This window comes from Gopherus flavomarginatus, chromosome 2 (assembly GCF_025201925.1).
Source record: "Gopherus flavomarginatus isolate rGopFla2 chromosome 2, rGopFla2.mat.asm, whole genome shotgun sequence".
NCBI lineage: Eukaryota > Metazoa > Chordata > Testudines > Testudinidae > Gopherus > Gopherus flavomarginatus.
Genome location: NC_066618.1, coordinates 122,897,120 through 122,911,179, shown reverse-complemented (window position 1 = coordinate 122,911,179; position 14,060 = coordinate 122,897,120). Strand labels below are relative to the sequence as shown.

Below are 14,060 nucleotides of genomic sequence, written 5' to 3'. Positions count from 1 at the left end.
TGGTCTGTGTCCCCACCCTGCTCTATATGGAGAAGATGGGGTAAGTGGGGTGTAGGAGCAGGGGAGATGGTGACACTCTGACATTAAGCTCCCCGCCAGAGCAAGCTGGAGGCTCAGGGAGCAGCTCTAAGGCAGAGAGCAGGAGCAGCACAGGACAGTGGGGGGAGGGATAGCTGCAATTGCCAGCCTGCTGGCAGCTGCTGCACAGGGAACTTAGGGGAGCGGGGAGCTGATGAGGGGCTGCCAGTCCACCCTGCTTCCAAGCCCCCACCAGCTAGCTGCAACAGGCTACTCTTCCTGCAAGCAGGCGGCTGCCAAACGACTTTAGAAGGGAGCATTGCACAACTTTAAATTCCCTAATTGATCAGCAACGTAACAACAAAACAACATTAACCAGGACGACTTTAAGTGAGGAGTTACCGTATACTTGTATTTCCATAAGGCAGTTGAATTAGAATCAAGAATCACATTCTGATTAATAAACTAGCACCATACAAAAATCAGTATGGCACCCATCAAATGGATTAACAGCTAAGAGAAAAATCTCAAAACCTAATTGTTAATGGGAAAATCACCAACAAGTAGGGGTGTTTCCAGTGGGTCCCACACTAATCAGACGGTGGACTGATATTATTGATTTTTATTCATTTTTATTCCTTTATTCATTTTATTAATGATGGAAGAAAATACAAAAAGAAAGTTTGGTGAGATGGTAAATAAAATCAAGAACATGTCATTAATACAGAGTGAATCGGATTGCTTGGTTAAGTTTGACATGACCACATAATGTTTTAATACAAGCAAATATCAGGCCATAAATCTAGGAACAAAGAATGTACACCATATTTACATAATGGGGACCATATTCTGTAGTGTCTATGGAAAGGACTTGTGGACCACTGTAGATGAAAATAAGATGTCAATCTTTAACAGTGAGTGCAATTAACAACTGGAACAGCTTTCCAAGGAGTGTGGCAAATTCTCCATTACTTTAAATGTCTTCAAATCAAGATTGGATGTCTTTCTAAAATATATTGTTTAGTTTACTTACAAGCTGTTGAACTAGATGTGGGAATCACTGACTGAAATCTATAGACTGTGTTAAATAGAAGGCTAGATTTGGTTGTCATAATGATCCCTTCTGGCCTTAAAAATCTATGACTCTATGAAGCACTGCAGCTCAAGTATTTAGGGGCACAGGTACATGGGTGCTGGCATATCTGAAATAGGGTCCTGTGGTGTTGTACATGTTGGTATAATACTGATGTTCTTCAAAGGGTCAGCATGACGTTTGCATTTACAAAACATTTCAATAACAGAAGCCCATCATCGTTCAGGGTCTGCTATGTTAATGGGACTCAGCTAGAAGGACCTTGGTACTACACATTTCAGGTTTTCATAGTATTGTCCTCTGCAGTCTGCTGTATTGAGGCTGGGAGCACACATGCTTTTCTATACATGCTATTGATCACCAAGATTTCTCTGGGCTGCTAGCACCCCTTACACTTTAAGTTAAGTTGCTAGAACAAAAAAGTAAAGCTGCTAAAGGATGTGTCAAGACAAAATTTCTCCCAGTTAACTCTGTTTAACAGTTTTCTTTTCCTCATTGCCCTCATCCACTATTGCCCCATAACAACATTAATCTGTAGGTGGGTCTGTGTTAATGAACCAGATGATCTAGGGGGCCTGAATACAGGTCTGGTATCCAGGATCTCCCTGTTCTTAATCCTGGCTCTGTCCTGTTACAGTGGGTGTCCTTGAGTAGGTTGCACTCAACCTCAGTTTTTACAGCTGGGTGTGCAGAACACATAACCTACCCGTCTCACGGGGATGTTACAGGCATTGTTAAAGCTTGCACCAAACTTTGAAGCCACAGAGCACTATATAAACTCTAGTTATAACTGCCGACAATTTTCTAAAGATATGACTGAAAGTCCTTCTACTTATTAAACCTTCACTGGGCATCTATTTCCCACAATTACAGTTACTCTAGTTCATGAGTTCTCTATTAAGATAAATTCTGTTTATTTTTAAATTTAAAAAAATCTAATTTTCTTCTTAAATAAAAGCAATTATAATATATATACACCGTATATCACAGGTTATTATACTGTATCATTATAAATATGTAGTTCTTACAACTCTCCAATTATTCATGTGGGGAAAAACAGTGGCGTTTTTAATTTAACATTTACAAATGTCCATTTTTTCTTAACAGGTCTTTTGCAAGTATCTTAAAACACCTCTCTTCTTATATTTTAGTTGTCCTCTTGCTTTTACCTATCTCTTCCTCATAATTTCTTGGGGTGGCACCATTAATTAGTCATTGATTTATCAATTCTGGGCCATAAACCGAAGCCTGGTGGTTTTGCTCCCTTGGTATGGCAGGCCTTCCAATTCAGTGTCAGGTGGCAGAAGGTATTAGGTTAGACCCCAGATTAGGTGAATGGTTTAGGACATAACATCACATCAGATACCACACTGTGTCCTGTAAGGGGTCATATCTGGTGACATCATCATCTTATCTCTCTCAATCACTCTCTGATCTATCTCATTGTAATGGAACAATAAGATGCTACTAACATTTATATACTATATACCATATATACTCGATCATAAACCGGTTCGTTTATAAGCCGACCCCACCCGCAAGATGGATAAGTGAAAACGGAAAATTTTTATAACCCATTCATAAGCCGACCCTATAATTCAGGGGTTAGCAAACTTTGGCTCCCGGGCCACCAGGATAAGCCACTGGCGGGCTGAGATGGTTTGTTTACCTCGAGAGTCCGCAGGCACAGAGGTAAACCTAAGTAAATAAATTGTCCCGGCGCGCCAGCTGCTTACCCTGACAGGCTGGGACAGCAACTGGTGGGGAAATTTTTTTGGGGGGAGAAGCTGGGAGTCAGGGGAGTAACCCCTGTGACCACCCCCCACATGACCCCACCTCTAGCCTGGAACCCCCACACTCTCCTCATCCCGTCCCTTCCCACCTTCTCTGGGGAGGGGTCAAGGGAGGATGTCTCTAGCCTGGCTGGAGCTGCTCCGGCAGGCTGGGCAGTGTGGCCGCAGCCTGCTCCGGAGGGCCAGACCGGGCGGTGCGGCCGAGCGTGGCATATTCCAGTGGGCTTCCGGCGCCTGGGTGGCATGGCCACAGCCCGCTCTAGGGGGCGGGGCCGAGTGACACGGCTGCAGTTTGCCAGTCCTGGAGCTGCAGCTGCTTCAGAGGCTGTGGAGAGAGCTGCGTGGCCAGAAGCAGAGAGACTCTGGCCCCGCCTCTTCCCTTCTGTCTCTGCTGGCTGTGCTGCCTCTCCTTGCTCCCGCTATTGGAGGGAGGGGCTGTGTCCCACCTCTCGTTCTCTATACCCATTCATAAGCCAAACCCCATCTCTGGTGCCTCCTCTTTTTACTAAAAAAAAATTGGCTTATGAACGAGTATATACGGTACGTATTGCAGAAAAACATATTTTAGGAATATTTTATAGAATTTTAATTGGAACTATGTCTTGTGGCCTTCTACCCATAAAGACAGTTGTCTTGGTAATCATGTATCAAACTGTGCAAGACTCACAAGGAGGGAAACATTAAAGGTAATAAATGCTAAATACTTCCTAAAATGAACAAAAATAGAAAAACGAAACATAAAACCACCAGGGCTTTAAAATCCATTATATCAGGGCCTCTCAGGGCTAAAAGCAAGTGCTACGTGTCTCACTGGCAAGCTGAAAAGTACTCCTACTCAGTGGTACACAAATCTCATTTCTAGTCCTGCTTGTTGATGAAATGTTGGATTTCAAAGCTATGATATTTTTATGTATCTAGAAAAGCTGCTACTGGCCCAAGACTAAATCTTGCCAATCCTAGTTTTTGCAGTAGGTAATTTTGGGGACAATTATACATTTTGAGGCATGGGGACAAAGGAAATATTTCTCTTGGAGGAGGCTTAAAAAAAAAAAAAGCAGCTCTTTAAAACAGCTGAGGAGTACGGAATGTCAGAAAAAGCTCCAGGGAAATGGAATACAGTTAAGTGATGCATTCATAAGCATGTGATAAAATGAGTGTTTTCCATTTTTCACACTGATATGACCGCCACATACATAGCATATGCATATTTTATAATTAATATTCTTTCTATGATTTTTTGAAACACTGGTGCTGTTTTTCCTATTTATCACTTTATTCTCAGATTGGCAGAGCATAGCTTTCTTTTTCAGTAAATAATTGGATAAAACAAACAAAATAATTTCCCTAGGAGAAAAAAAACAAATTTAAATGATAGAAGAATATGTTCCACAAAACTCAAAATGCCCCATGCTATTTCTCTTCCTTCTTTAACTTTAGACTCTCACAGCTAAGTGTAATGCTCAAAAAAATTCACTTACATTTTTGGGCACTGACCCTGAAAATATATGATTGCCTTTATGCACATCAATAGTCCCATTCAGTGGGTCTGCTCATGTGTGCAAACTTAAATGCATGTGTTTAAGTGTGTATAGAACTGCGGCTGTGGAGAGAAGTGTCATGGGGCCTTTCTGCCCATAATACAGTCTGGTTTTGCACTTATCAAAATAACTTTTTTTTAGCATGTGCACAGCTCAACACTCATGTCTGCTACAATAAACCTTTGTTTGCAGTGGCGTTGTAGCTGTGTTGGTTCTAGGATATTAGAGAGACAAGGTGGGTGAGATAATATCTTTTATTGGACAACGTCTGTTGGAGAAAGAGGCAAGCTTTTAAGCTTACACAGAGCTCTTCTTCAGGTCTGGATTAAATAAACATAAGCTTTTCAAACTGTCATGGACAGAATGGTTTTTGGGACCTAATTTTCAGAAGCTGGGTGCTCAGCATTTTCTGCAATTTAGGCCCATGTAAGGTGTCTCAGTTTGGTATCCAGAAATTGCGGCACCTAAAATTCAGATCACACATTTTAAGACCAGAAGGGACCATCATCTAGTCTGATGTGTTATATAACACACAACATGGAATTTCACCCAGTGATTCTTACAGTGGAGGCAATTATCTTCCCTATTATGTAGATGGATATTATTCAAGCCCAACATTTTATGGCTGAGGTGAATAACCTTTATGCGTGGCCCTGAACACTCTGTGAGATTTTGAGATGGAGATTTTAGATAACAGTTCTGCAGCAAAGAGTAAATTGTGCTGCAAACTGCACAGCTTTAGGGAACACAGAGCCATGATTTTACTTGGATAATAAAATACAGGTTTCAAACAGATAAGTAGATTATTCATGCAAAATTGCTGAAATAAAATAGTTAAACACTTAAAACTCAAAAAACAAAAACAAAAAACCACCTTACCTCTTGTTCTTCAAAAATGGGCTGATATTTCTCAAGTGACAATTTTTTAAGGATACTAGTCAGCTCATCTTTAATAAAAGAAAAGAAAAAGAAACAATATTTAAAAATTCAATTTTGGTAACCTGTGGGGAAAATATATTGAACTTTAACTGATGAAGATATACAGATAATTAAAGCAAACATTCCAGGAACCCACTCATACAAAATTGCAAAACAAGACTGTCTTTATTCTATCCATATTCAGTAGGTGAAAATGCATCTCACTCCCATGACCTACTATACTAAACTGTACTTGTTAGACATCTAGTCTTACCTTTAACTACATTTTACACACAATTATGTTATGATGGAAGTTGGAAGTAAGCCCCAAAGCCTGGATGACTACAATTTCTCTGTCTCTTCAAACTAAGTTTCCAATAACCTGTATGGAAGTTCAGTCACTTTAGCTATTTTTCCGATCCCTCATCTCCCTCCCAGGCTGGTCACAAAACAGGGAGGGATGGGTCATTCAAACCACAAAATACAGAAAGCTCATACTGGCTGGAGGTGGTGGGGCGAAAGGGGTACAAAAGAGGCCTTTATGATTACAATACCCCACATCCATCCTCCTTCTTCCTCCCACCACATCCTGCCCCATGATATTTAATGCTATATTTATTTCTAAGTTCAACATATTGAAAACTATCCTTTAGAATGGTCTCTTTTCTTCTTAAGGTAGTCTATATAAGAAATCTAATCATCATGAATTAATAACAGTTCACAAAGCTGGTTTCTACACACAGAGAAACTGGGGCATGATCTTAGACTGGAGTATGATCTGTGGTGTTAACTTTTAACTGTAAGGGAGAATGTGATAAAAAAAATTGTATTGACCTGTGCGTATATTTTGTAGGGCAAGAGAAAAAACTGTAATCTTTATATTTCATTTTTACACTTCTCCAGCCATATCTGAGTGTAGTTTAAATGGTTCTTATTCCTTCATCCTTTGGAATTCTGCAATGCGCCCTTGTGACACTGACAGACTGGTCAACTGGGGTATGACCCATAACAACGTAACAAGAGGCTCTGAAATGTTATCAAGACAATGTACTTGTATATGAATTTCAAAGAGATGCTCTAGACCAGTAATCACTAACCTAATTATTTGTAGCAACAGAAATCAAGGGCAGATGCTTAGTGTATTTGTCTGTGTTTACCTGTATCTTGTTAGAAGGTTAACAATGTAACCAGATTAGTTTATAGATGCTAATTCCCTTTCATGTCTTAACTGCTTTATAATATGCATGCCAATGGGTCAGTTAATCTTAAAATCAAACATGTAAGATACTGCATAAAACTAACCATATTATCTATATTCTCTTCAACTTAATTGTCTATGCTATAATGAACTGCCGGCTAATTGCCTTATGTGAATGAATACAACCAGTTCACCTGTATATGCATAGGAAATAGAAGATTAACTGCAAAGCAACAATCTGCACTGCTTATTCTTCCATGGGGGAGGTGGAGAGTGCCCTGCTGTGACAAGAGGCTTGTCAGCCTGTTAGGGAACTATAGAGGAAAGCCCCACTCCTGATCCTGACATTTATAGTCTGCTTAAACTTTGAACAGGGAAAGTCTGAGTCATAAGACAGAGATTTTCCAATCATGTTTTGGAATAACATGGAAATGAACAGAAAGACTTGAAGAGACTCTACCCCTGGACTGTCTACTGGACTATAACTTTTTAGATTGATTCCAGAAAGACTTGTATAAATCAGCAGCCTCATCATCTCTGCTATGAAACTGACATAAGGATTTTACACATATTTGTATGTAAATTGATCTATTAACTTTTTGCAACTCTTTTCTTTCTTTTTCCCTTTATTATTAAACCTTTAGTCTTTTAAATTACTAAAGGACTGGCATCTGTGTGATTATTGGGTAAGATCTGGGACTCATATTGACCTGGGAATAAATGTCGAGTCCTTTGGGATTGGTGAACCTCACATATGGTGAACCTAGTTTTCAGTAGCCACTCACTATATATATTTGGCTGTCTAGATGGGGACCAAGGGCTGGAATGCTTAAAGGGGATTGTATTTGGCTTCCTGTTAATCAATGCGATGTTACAGAAGCTGTTTTGTTACTGGCTTGGTGAATCTCATTATAGAATAAACTACCAGATTTGGAGATTGTCTTCCTTATTCCCTGCAGTCTGCCCCGAGTGTAGCATTCTCAGTGTGGCTCATCCAGGCATGTGGTCATAGCCCCATCAAGCTTTGATTCTATAGTGCAACTGAAGCTCCTGCCTACCACAAATTCCCCTTCTCTAAACATGTCTAGAATCTTAAAGCAGATGTTGAATGCTGACAGCCCTTGATTTAGAAGCACATATGGGCCCCACTGGAATCATTTTTCTTCTACTAAGATTCCTTTTAGAAAACAGACAGTTGCCTCTGTGCTAAGTGGAAGCAGACTTTGTGGCCTGGCAGGTTGGCTTCCCTTTGGAGGAGAAATCAGGGATGCCAAGTCAGGATATTTTCAAGTTATTTATTTACACTCTATACACTTGCTCTTGAACTGCAGTGGGTCACAAACAACATATGTGCAATTCCCTCTCTCAGGAATCTCAGCCCTAACTCTACTGCCTGGTTCCCAGGAAGCCACTCTGCTCCAAGCTATTATCTCTAGTTAGAAAGATTAGAGCAGAAAGCAAACCACACTTGCTGTTTTCAACAACTATCCCCAAAGAATCTCCATCGCAAATGTAACAAAAATACAGCATTTATTCAAAGACTGTACACTATTCACATGCTAAGAAAAAGAATTTGTAAGATTATGTGTTAACAGCACCACTCAGTAATTCCTGACATAATAGTAACTACCTCCCATGTCTTGCAGTTTTCTTTCATGAGGAGAAAAGACAATTATCTTTTCCGTAACTAGTGTTCTTCGAGATTCGTTGCTCATGTCTATTCCACAATAGGTGTGCGTGCTTGCCACGTGCACAGGTGCCAGAAGTTTTTCCCCTAGCAGGAGCACCCCTAGCGACCCCTGGAATGGTGCCTCTATGGCGTGGTATAAGGGGCGCTACGCACACCCTCCTCCCTCAGTTCCTTCTTACCAGACAACTCCGAGAGAGGGGAAGGAGAGTGGGAGGTGGAATGGAAATGAGAAACACATCTCGAAGAAGACCACTTACGGAAAAGTAACTGTTTTTTCTTCTTCAAGTGATTGCTCATGTGTATTCCACAATAGGTGATTCCAAGTTATATCTGTCGGAGGTGGGAAGGAGTTCACGGACTCTCGGGACAGAGTACAGCCCTGCCAAACCCAGTGTTCTCCCTGGTTTGGGAGACGATCGCATAATGCAAGGTGAACGTGTGAACTGAAGATCATGTGGCACCCCTAAAAATGTCCTGAATGGGGACATGAGCTAAAAAGGTAGCTGACGAGGCTTCCGAGACTGTGCCTTCACAATTGGCAGCGGATCTAACCACTGAGCAGCCACGCTGTGAGGTGGAGTGCTGCTAGGCTGGGGTGGAGGCAGTCCTGGTCATGGGAGAGCACGTCCAGGCGGGACGGCAATAGCCATGGCGGGGCGACTACTAGGCTTGTGAGAGTCCCGTACCAATGTTGCCTGAGCCATTCCGGGGCAATCAGGAGGACCTAGGCCCTGTCCATTTTTATCTTCTCCAAGACCTTGCCAATCAATAGGATTGAGGGAAAGGCAGAGAAGCTGGCCTGACCAGGATAGGAGGAAGGCATCAGAGATGGTGTCCGCACCCACCCACCCCCCAGAGCAGAAGCGAGGACACTGGCAGTTCTGCCGTGCCGCGAAGAGGTCCAACTGAGGAGTGCCCCACTTTTGGAAAATCCTGTGCACCACTTCTGGGTGTAGCGACCACTCATGCTGAGGAAAAGTCTCAGCTCAGGCGATCTGCCTGCGAGTTCCGAGTGCCCGGTAAGTGGCGGGCTTCCATGCAAATATTGTGGGCTATACAGAGGTCCCACAGCCTGAGGGCTTCCTGGCAGAGGAGCAGGCCCCACTTTGCCTGTTGATGTAAAACATTGAGGCTGAGTTGTCAGTGAGAACCCTGAACTACTCTGCCCTCCAGGTGCGAATGAAAGGCCGCGCATGCCAGATGGGCTGCCCTGAGCTCCTTGATGTTCACATGCAGGGCAAGGTCCTGCGCAGACCACAGACCTTGGGTCTGAACCTTCTTCACATGGGCTCCCCACCCCAGATCTGACGTGTGAGACACCAGCTCCACTGATGGGGGCCTGCTCCTAAACGGGACCCCATGGAGCATGTTCCCCCGGGGAGGATCACCATTGTAGGGAGGCGATCACTGGTTCGGGCACAGTGAGGACCTTGTCCATCCTGTCCCTGGACTGGGAGAACACCAAGGCCAACCAGAACTGGAGGGGCTTCATCCTGAGTCTGGCTTAGTGAACCACATAAGTGCACGCCAACATGTGACCCAGGAACCGGAGGCACACTCTGGTTGTGGTCATGGGGAACCTTGTGACTGTGCTGATGAGCTCCCTTAGGGTCTCAGTGGGAGGGAGGCCCTGGCCAATGTCGTGTCCAGGACTGCCCCAATAAACTCTATGCGTTGCACTGGGCCTAACGTGGACTTGGTGTTGTTTACCAACAGGCCCATAGTGGTGCACATGGACAGGAGGAGTGACATATGATCCTGCACCTGCGACCTGAAGCTGCCCTTGACCAGCCAGTCATAGAGATAGGGGAAGATCTGGCAGCAGCGGACAGGCCAAATGGGAGGACCGTACATTGATAATGTTCCTGCCCAACCGTGAAACAGACGAAACGTCTGTGCCCCTTGAAAATATGAATGTGGAAGTACGCGTCCTGCAGATCGAGGGCAGCATACCAGTCCCCAGGATCCAGGGAGGGGATGATGGAGACCAGAGAGACCATGTGATCTGGGCTGTCTCTTCCACAAAAACGCTGTCCCACAGGAACACTGTCCTCACAACAGGACTAAGCACTTAGACCTGATTGTCAGTGATTTCAGCTGCAGTGGTCACTTAACAGAACAAAAGACTCTCTATGGAGCCTAATCAGCTCTGTCTTTAAACAGTGGAGAGGGACAGGACCCCATCCTCTCTCTTGATGCCTTCAAATCATCACAGGCTAAGTACAGTTCTACTGCCCTTTACTCATACAATAAGAACAACATTTCATCCCCCCCCCCTCGACCCCACATTCAAGTAGTTTGTAACCCAACCCCAGCCAAAATCTATCACTTGGACAACACAGCTCTGTTTGCTGGATACCTACGTAGATTAGGTATGAATGTAAATATAATCTCGCCCCACAGCCCCAGCTCATCACTAGCTGTCAGGGAGAGTTCATTTAGACTTTGCTTACAAATCATCATTTGATATTATTAGGTTGGCCAACATCATGAATGCACTGACATAAAAAAAAAACAACAACTGTATAAGGAAGCAAGTCTATGCTTATACTTTTCAAATCTAGTATACTTTTTCAGATACACATATTTTATCATACACTGTATAAGCTTTTAAGTGTGTATTAATGTTTCAGTTTAAATTCAGATTTCCAAACAGTCACTGAATTGGTATGTAACTAGCTCACAAAACTAGGGGGGGTGTTGGGGAAATTCTGGGGGGTTGTACACCCCCCCGGGGGGGGGGTGTCTAGGGAAATCACTGGCCCCACTGACTCCTTCCTGGGAGGCTGAGATAGGGAGGCCGACAGTCTCTCTGAGGCTCCGACCACCAAGCAAACCTCCACCGGGGGCTGCATCGGGGGCCACGGAGCCCATTGGTACCACGGTGCTGGCCAAGGAGCCCAGTGCCACTGAACCTGCTGTGGCACCGGTGCAGCAGGCTCTTCAGCCTGACTAGCCTGTCCCAATGACTGATGAGTGCGAAGGGAGGCCGAACTGGCATATGACCTGCCATTATCCTGGGACCAGGAGGAGCGGTGGTGTCGGGAACGGTGCTGACCACAAGACCATGATCCCAGCATGGAGGAGCGGGAGTACCGACGGTAGAGCTGCTCCGCGATCGACTCCAACGGACAGATCCGCAATGGCGAGGTGCCAGTGATCGACGCCCAGGACTCCAGGAGCGGTGCCGCAGCAATGACCTTGAGCGAGATTAAGAACGGGAACGGCGTAGATGCCTGTACCACGAAGGGCTATGGTAGCCTCTCGGAGACAAGGACCTCCGGTGCCATCTGTCTTGGTCTCGGCGGGGCACACTCTCCTCGTGAGGTCTACGGTCCCTCAAGGCGGAGCGTTGCCTGGAACCCGTGCCCGTCGGTACTCAGCCAGACAACCTGGTGGGGGTCAACGGGGACCAGGGGGTGACTGCGGGGATCCAAGCGGTAGCTTGCCTCTGGACCAGGGAGCCAACGATGGCAGTGCCCCTGGTACCGGCAGAGGCATAACGTCTTGGGCTGCTTGCAGGGCCTCTGGCGTGGAGGGCACCCAGATGTCCGGGGAGGTCGGCACAGAGTGGGCCAGTTCTCAGTTCCCGCTCAATGTGAGTTGGAGGCCAGAAGCCCAGCTGGAACCAAGAACTGCCCAAGTTGGATCTAGTCTCTCCCTTGGTATTACTCTGGTGTCTTGGCAGAGAAGACCTCTTCTTAGCTTTCTTAGAGTGTCCCACGGACAGGGAACAGTGCCTGCTGGTGGAAGGCACCGACGCGTTGCCATGCACCAACACTGCGGTGCTTGGTGCTGACTCGGAGTGGCGCACTGGAGTCGGGGTCAAGGCCGACTCTACCAAAATGACTCAGAGCCGAATGTCCCGTTCCTTCTTGGTCCAAGGCTTGAAGGAGCTGCAAATGTTGCAGCGATCGCTGAGATAGGTTTCCCCCAGACAGCGTAAATAGTTCGCATGCGGATCACTCACGGGCATCGGCTGCTTGCAAGTGTCGCATGACTTAAAGCCCGAGGCATGTCCCAACCCAGGTGCACTAAACTAACTCTAAATTAAACTACAGGTACTACTAACTATGAACTAACAGAGTCCAAGAGGGAATCTGCAGCCAAGCTGGAGCGGAGCAGTTCCGATGCACTTTCACTGGCGGCAAGAAGGAACTGAGGGTGGGAGTAGCACGCAGCATCCCTTATACTGCGCCATAGAGGCGCCACTCCGGGGTCACTAAGGGCGCTCCCCTACGGGTACTGCTAGGGGGAAAACTTCCAGCACTGTTGCACATGGCGAGCACACACACCTATTGTGGAATGCACATGAGAAAAACAGAAACAGTTTTATAGGTACTGATACCAACTATGTATACCAAAATGAAGCAGTCTCTATAAGAATCAACTTATCCAATTTAAAGTGCATTGTTTGTATAAGGGTAATATGAAGTTGCTTTTTCTTAATTTCAGTTACTGCCTTTCATTATTTTACTACATTATTAAGACTGTTACCATTAATTTTAGTACACAAACAAATAATGCATTCAAGTGAATAGTATGCTACTTCTGATTATATATTGCTAATAATTTAATCAATCAACCATTGAGCCTAACAATGACTCCATAACTATTCAAATGTTATGACAGAAAGAGCATTTCCCATGTAACAATCATCTCACAGACAATGATTACTAGTAAAAAACAAAACAAAACTATGTAATTCTCATATATCAGAGACACAGTTGTTGTTTTTTATTATTGTCGAGGGCTACCAAATATGAGAAATCTTATCATGTCCACCTAGGGCTGGGAGAATAATAGATTTGTTGGTTTGGCCAGAAAACCAAAAACTCAGAGTAGTGGGGTAATCCCAACTACACGTGCATAATGAAGGGTTCTAAATTAGCTGTTACCACTCAAGAAAGAGATCTTGGAGTCACAGTGGACAGATCTCTGAAAACTTCAGCTTAGTGCACAGCCGTAGTAAAAAAGGCTAACAGAATACTAGAAACTATTAGAAAAGGGATAGAAAGTAAGGCAAGAAAATATCATAATGTCACTATATAAATCCATGGTGAACCCACACCACTTTGTCCAGTTCTAGTTGCCCCATCTGAAAAAGGAAACAGTGGGACTGGAAAAGGTTCAGAGAAGGGCAACAAAGATGATAAACGGTATGGAACAACTTCCATATGAGGAGAGACTAAAAAGACTAGGGTTGTTCAGCTTAGAAAAGAGACAACTAAAATGGGATATGATCAAAGTCTAACATCATGAATGGTACGGAAAAAGTTAATAGTGAAGTGTTATTTACTCTTTTCCACAATACAAAAAATCAGGGGTCACCCAATGAAATTAATAGACAGCGGTTTAATATAAACAAGAGGAAATACTTATTCACACAACACACAATTAACCTGTGGAACGCATTGCCATGGGATGTTGCGATGGCCAAAAAGTATAACTGGGTTCAAAAAAGAACTAGGTCAGTTCATGGAGGATAGGTCCATCAAAGGCTATTATCAAGATGGTCCGGGATGCCTCCCCATGATCAAGCAACCCTAAACCTCTGACTACCCAAAGCTGGAAGACAAACATAGGTTGGATTATTCCCACTGTCCTGTTCTGTACACTCCCCTGAAAATCTGGTAGGATAGTAGGCAAGATGGACCATTGGTCTGGCCCAGAATTGCGGTACTTCTCTTCTTGAATATTCAATATTGTTCAAAAAATGTTATTTTTATTTGTCAGGAAATTGGAAAAGGTCTGGTCAGCTTCAGAAAACTGTGTATGTGTGTGTCTGTCTATCCACAATAATCTTTAGCCT

At 44.1% G+C, this 14,060-nt stretch overlaps 1 protein-coding gene across 6 annotated transcripts in view; it reads right to left on the bottom strand.

Annotated features, from left to right (window-relative positions):
* Positions 1-14,060, bottom strand: part of ANKS6 (ankyrin repeat and sterile alpha motif domain containing 6) — an 87,365-nt gene that overhangs the window by 25,557 nt on the left and 47,748 nt on the right. For all 6 annotated transcript variants that reach the window (XR_007772355.1, XM_050938153.1, XM_050938152.1 and 3 more), the window contains one exon: positions 5,322-5,389. Coding sequence is in view for 5 of the 6 variants with exons in the window: in XM_050938153.1 (XP_050794110.1) it covers positions 5,322-5,389 (68 nt within the window). In the remaining variant the exon portion in view is untranslated. The remainder of the gene's footprint in view (positions 1-5,321; positions 5,390-14,060) is intronic.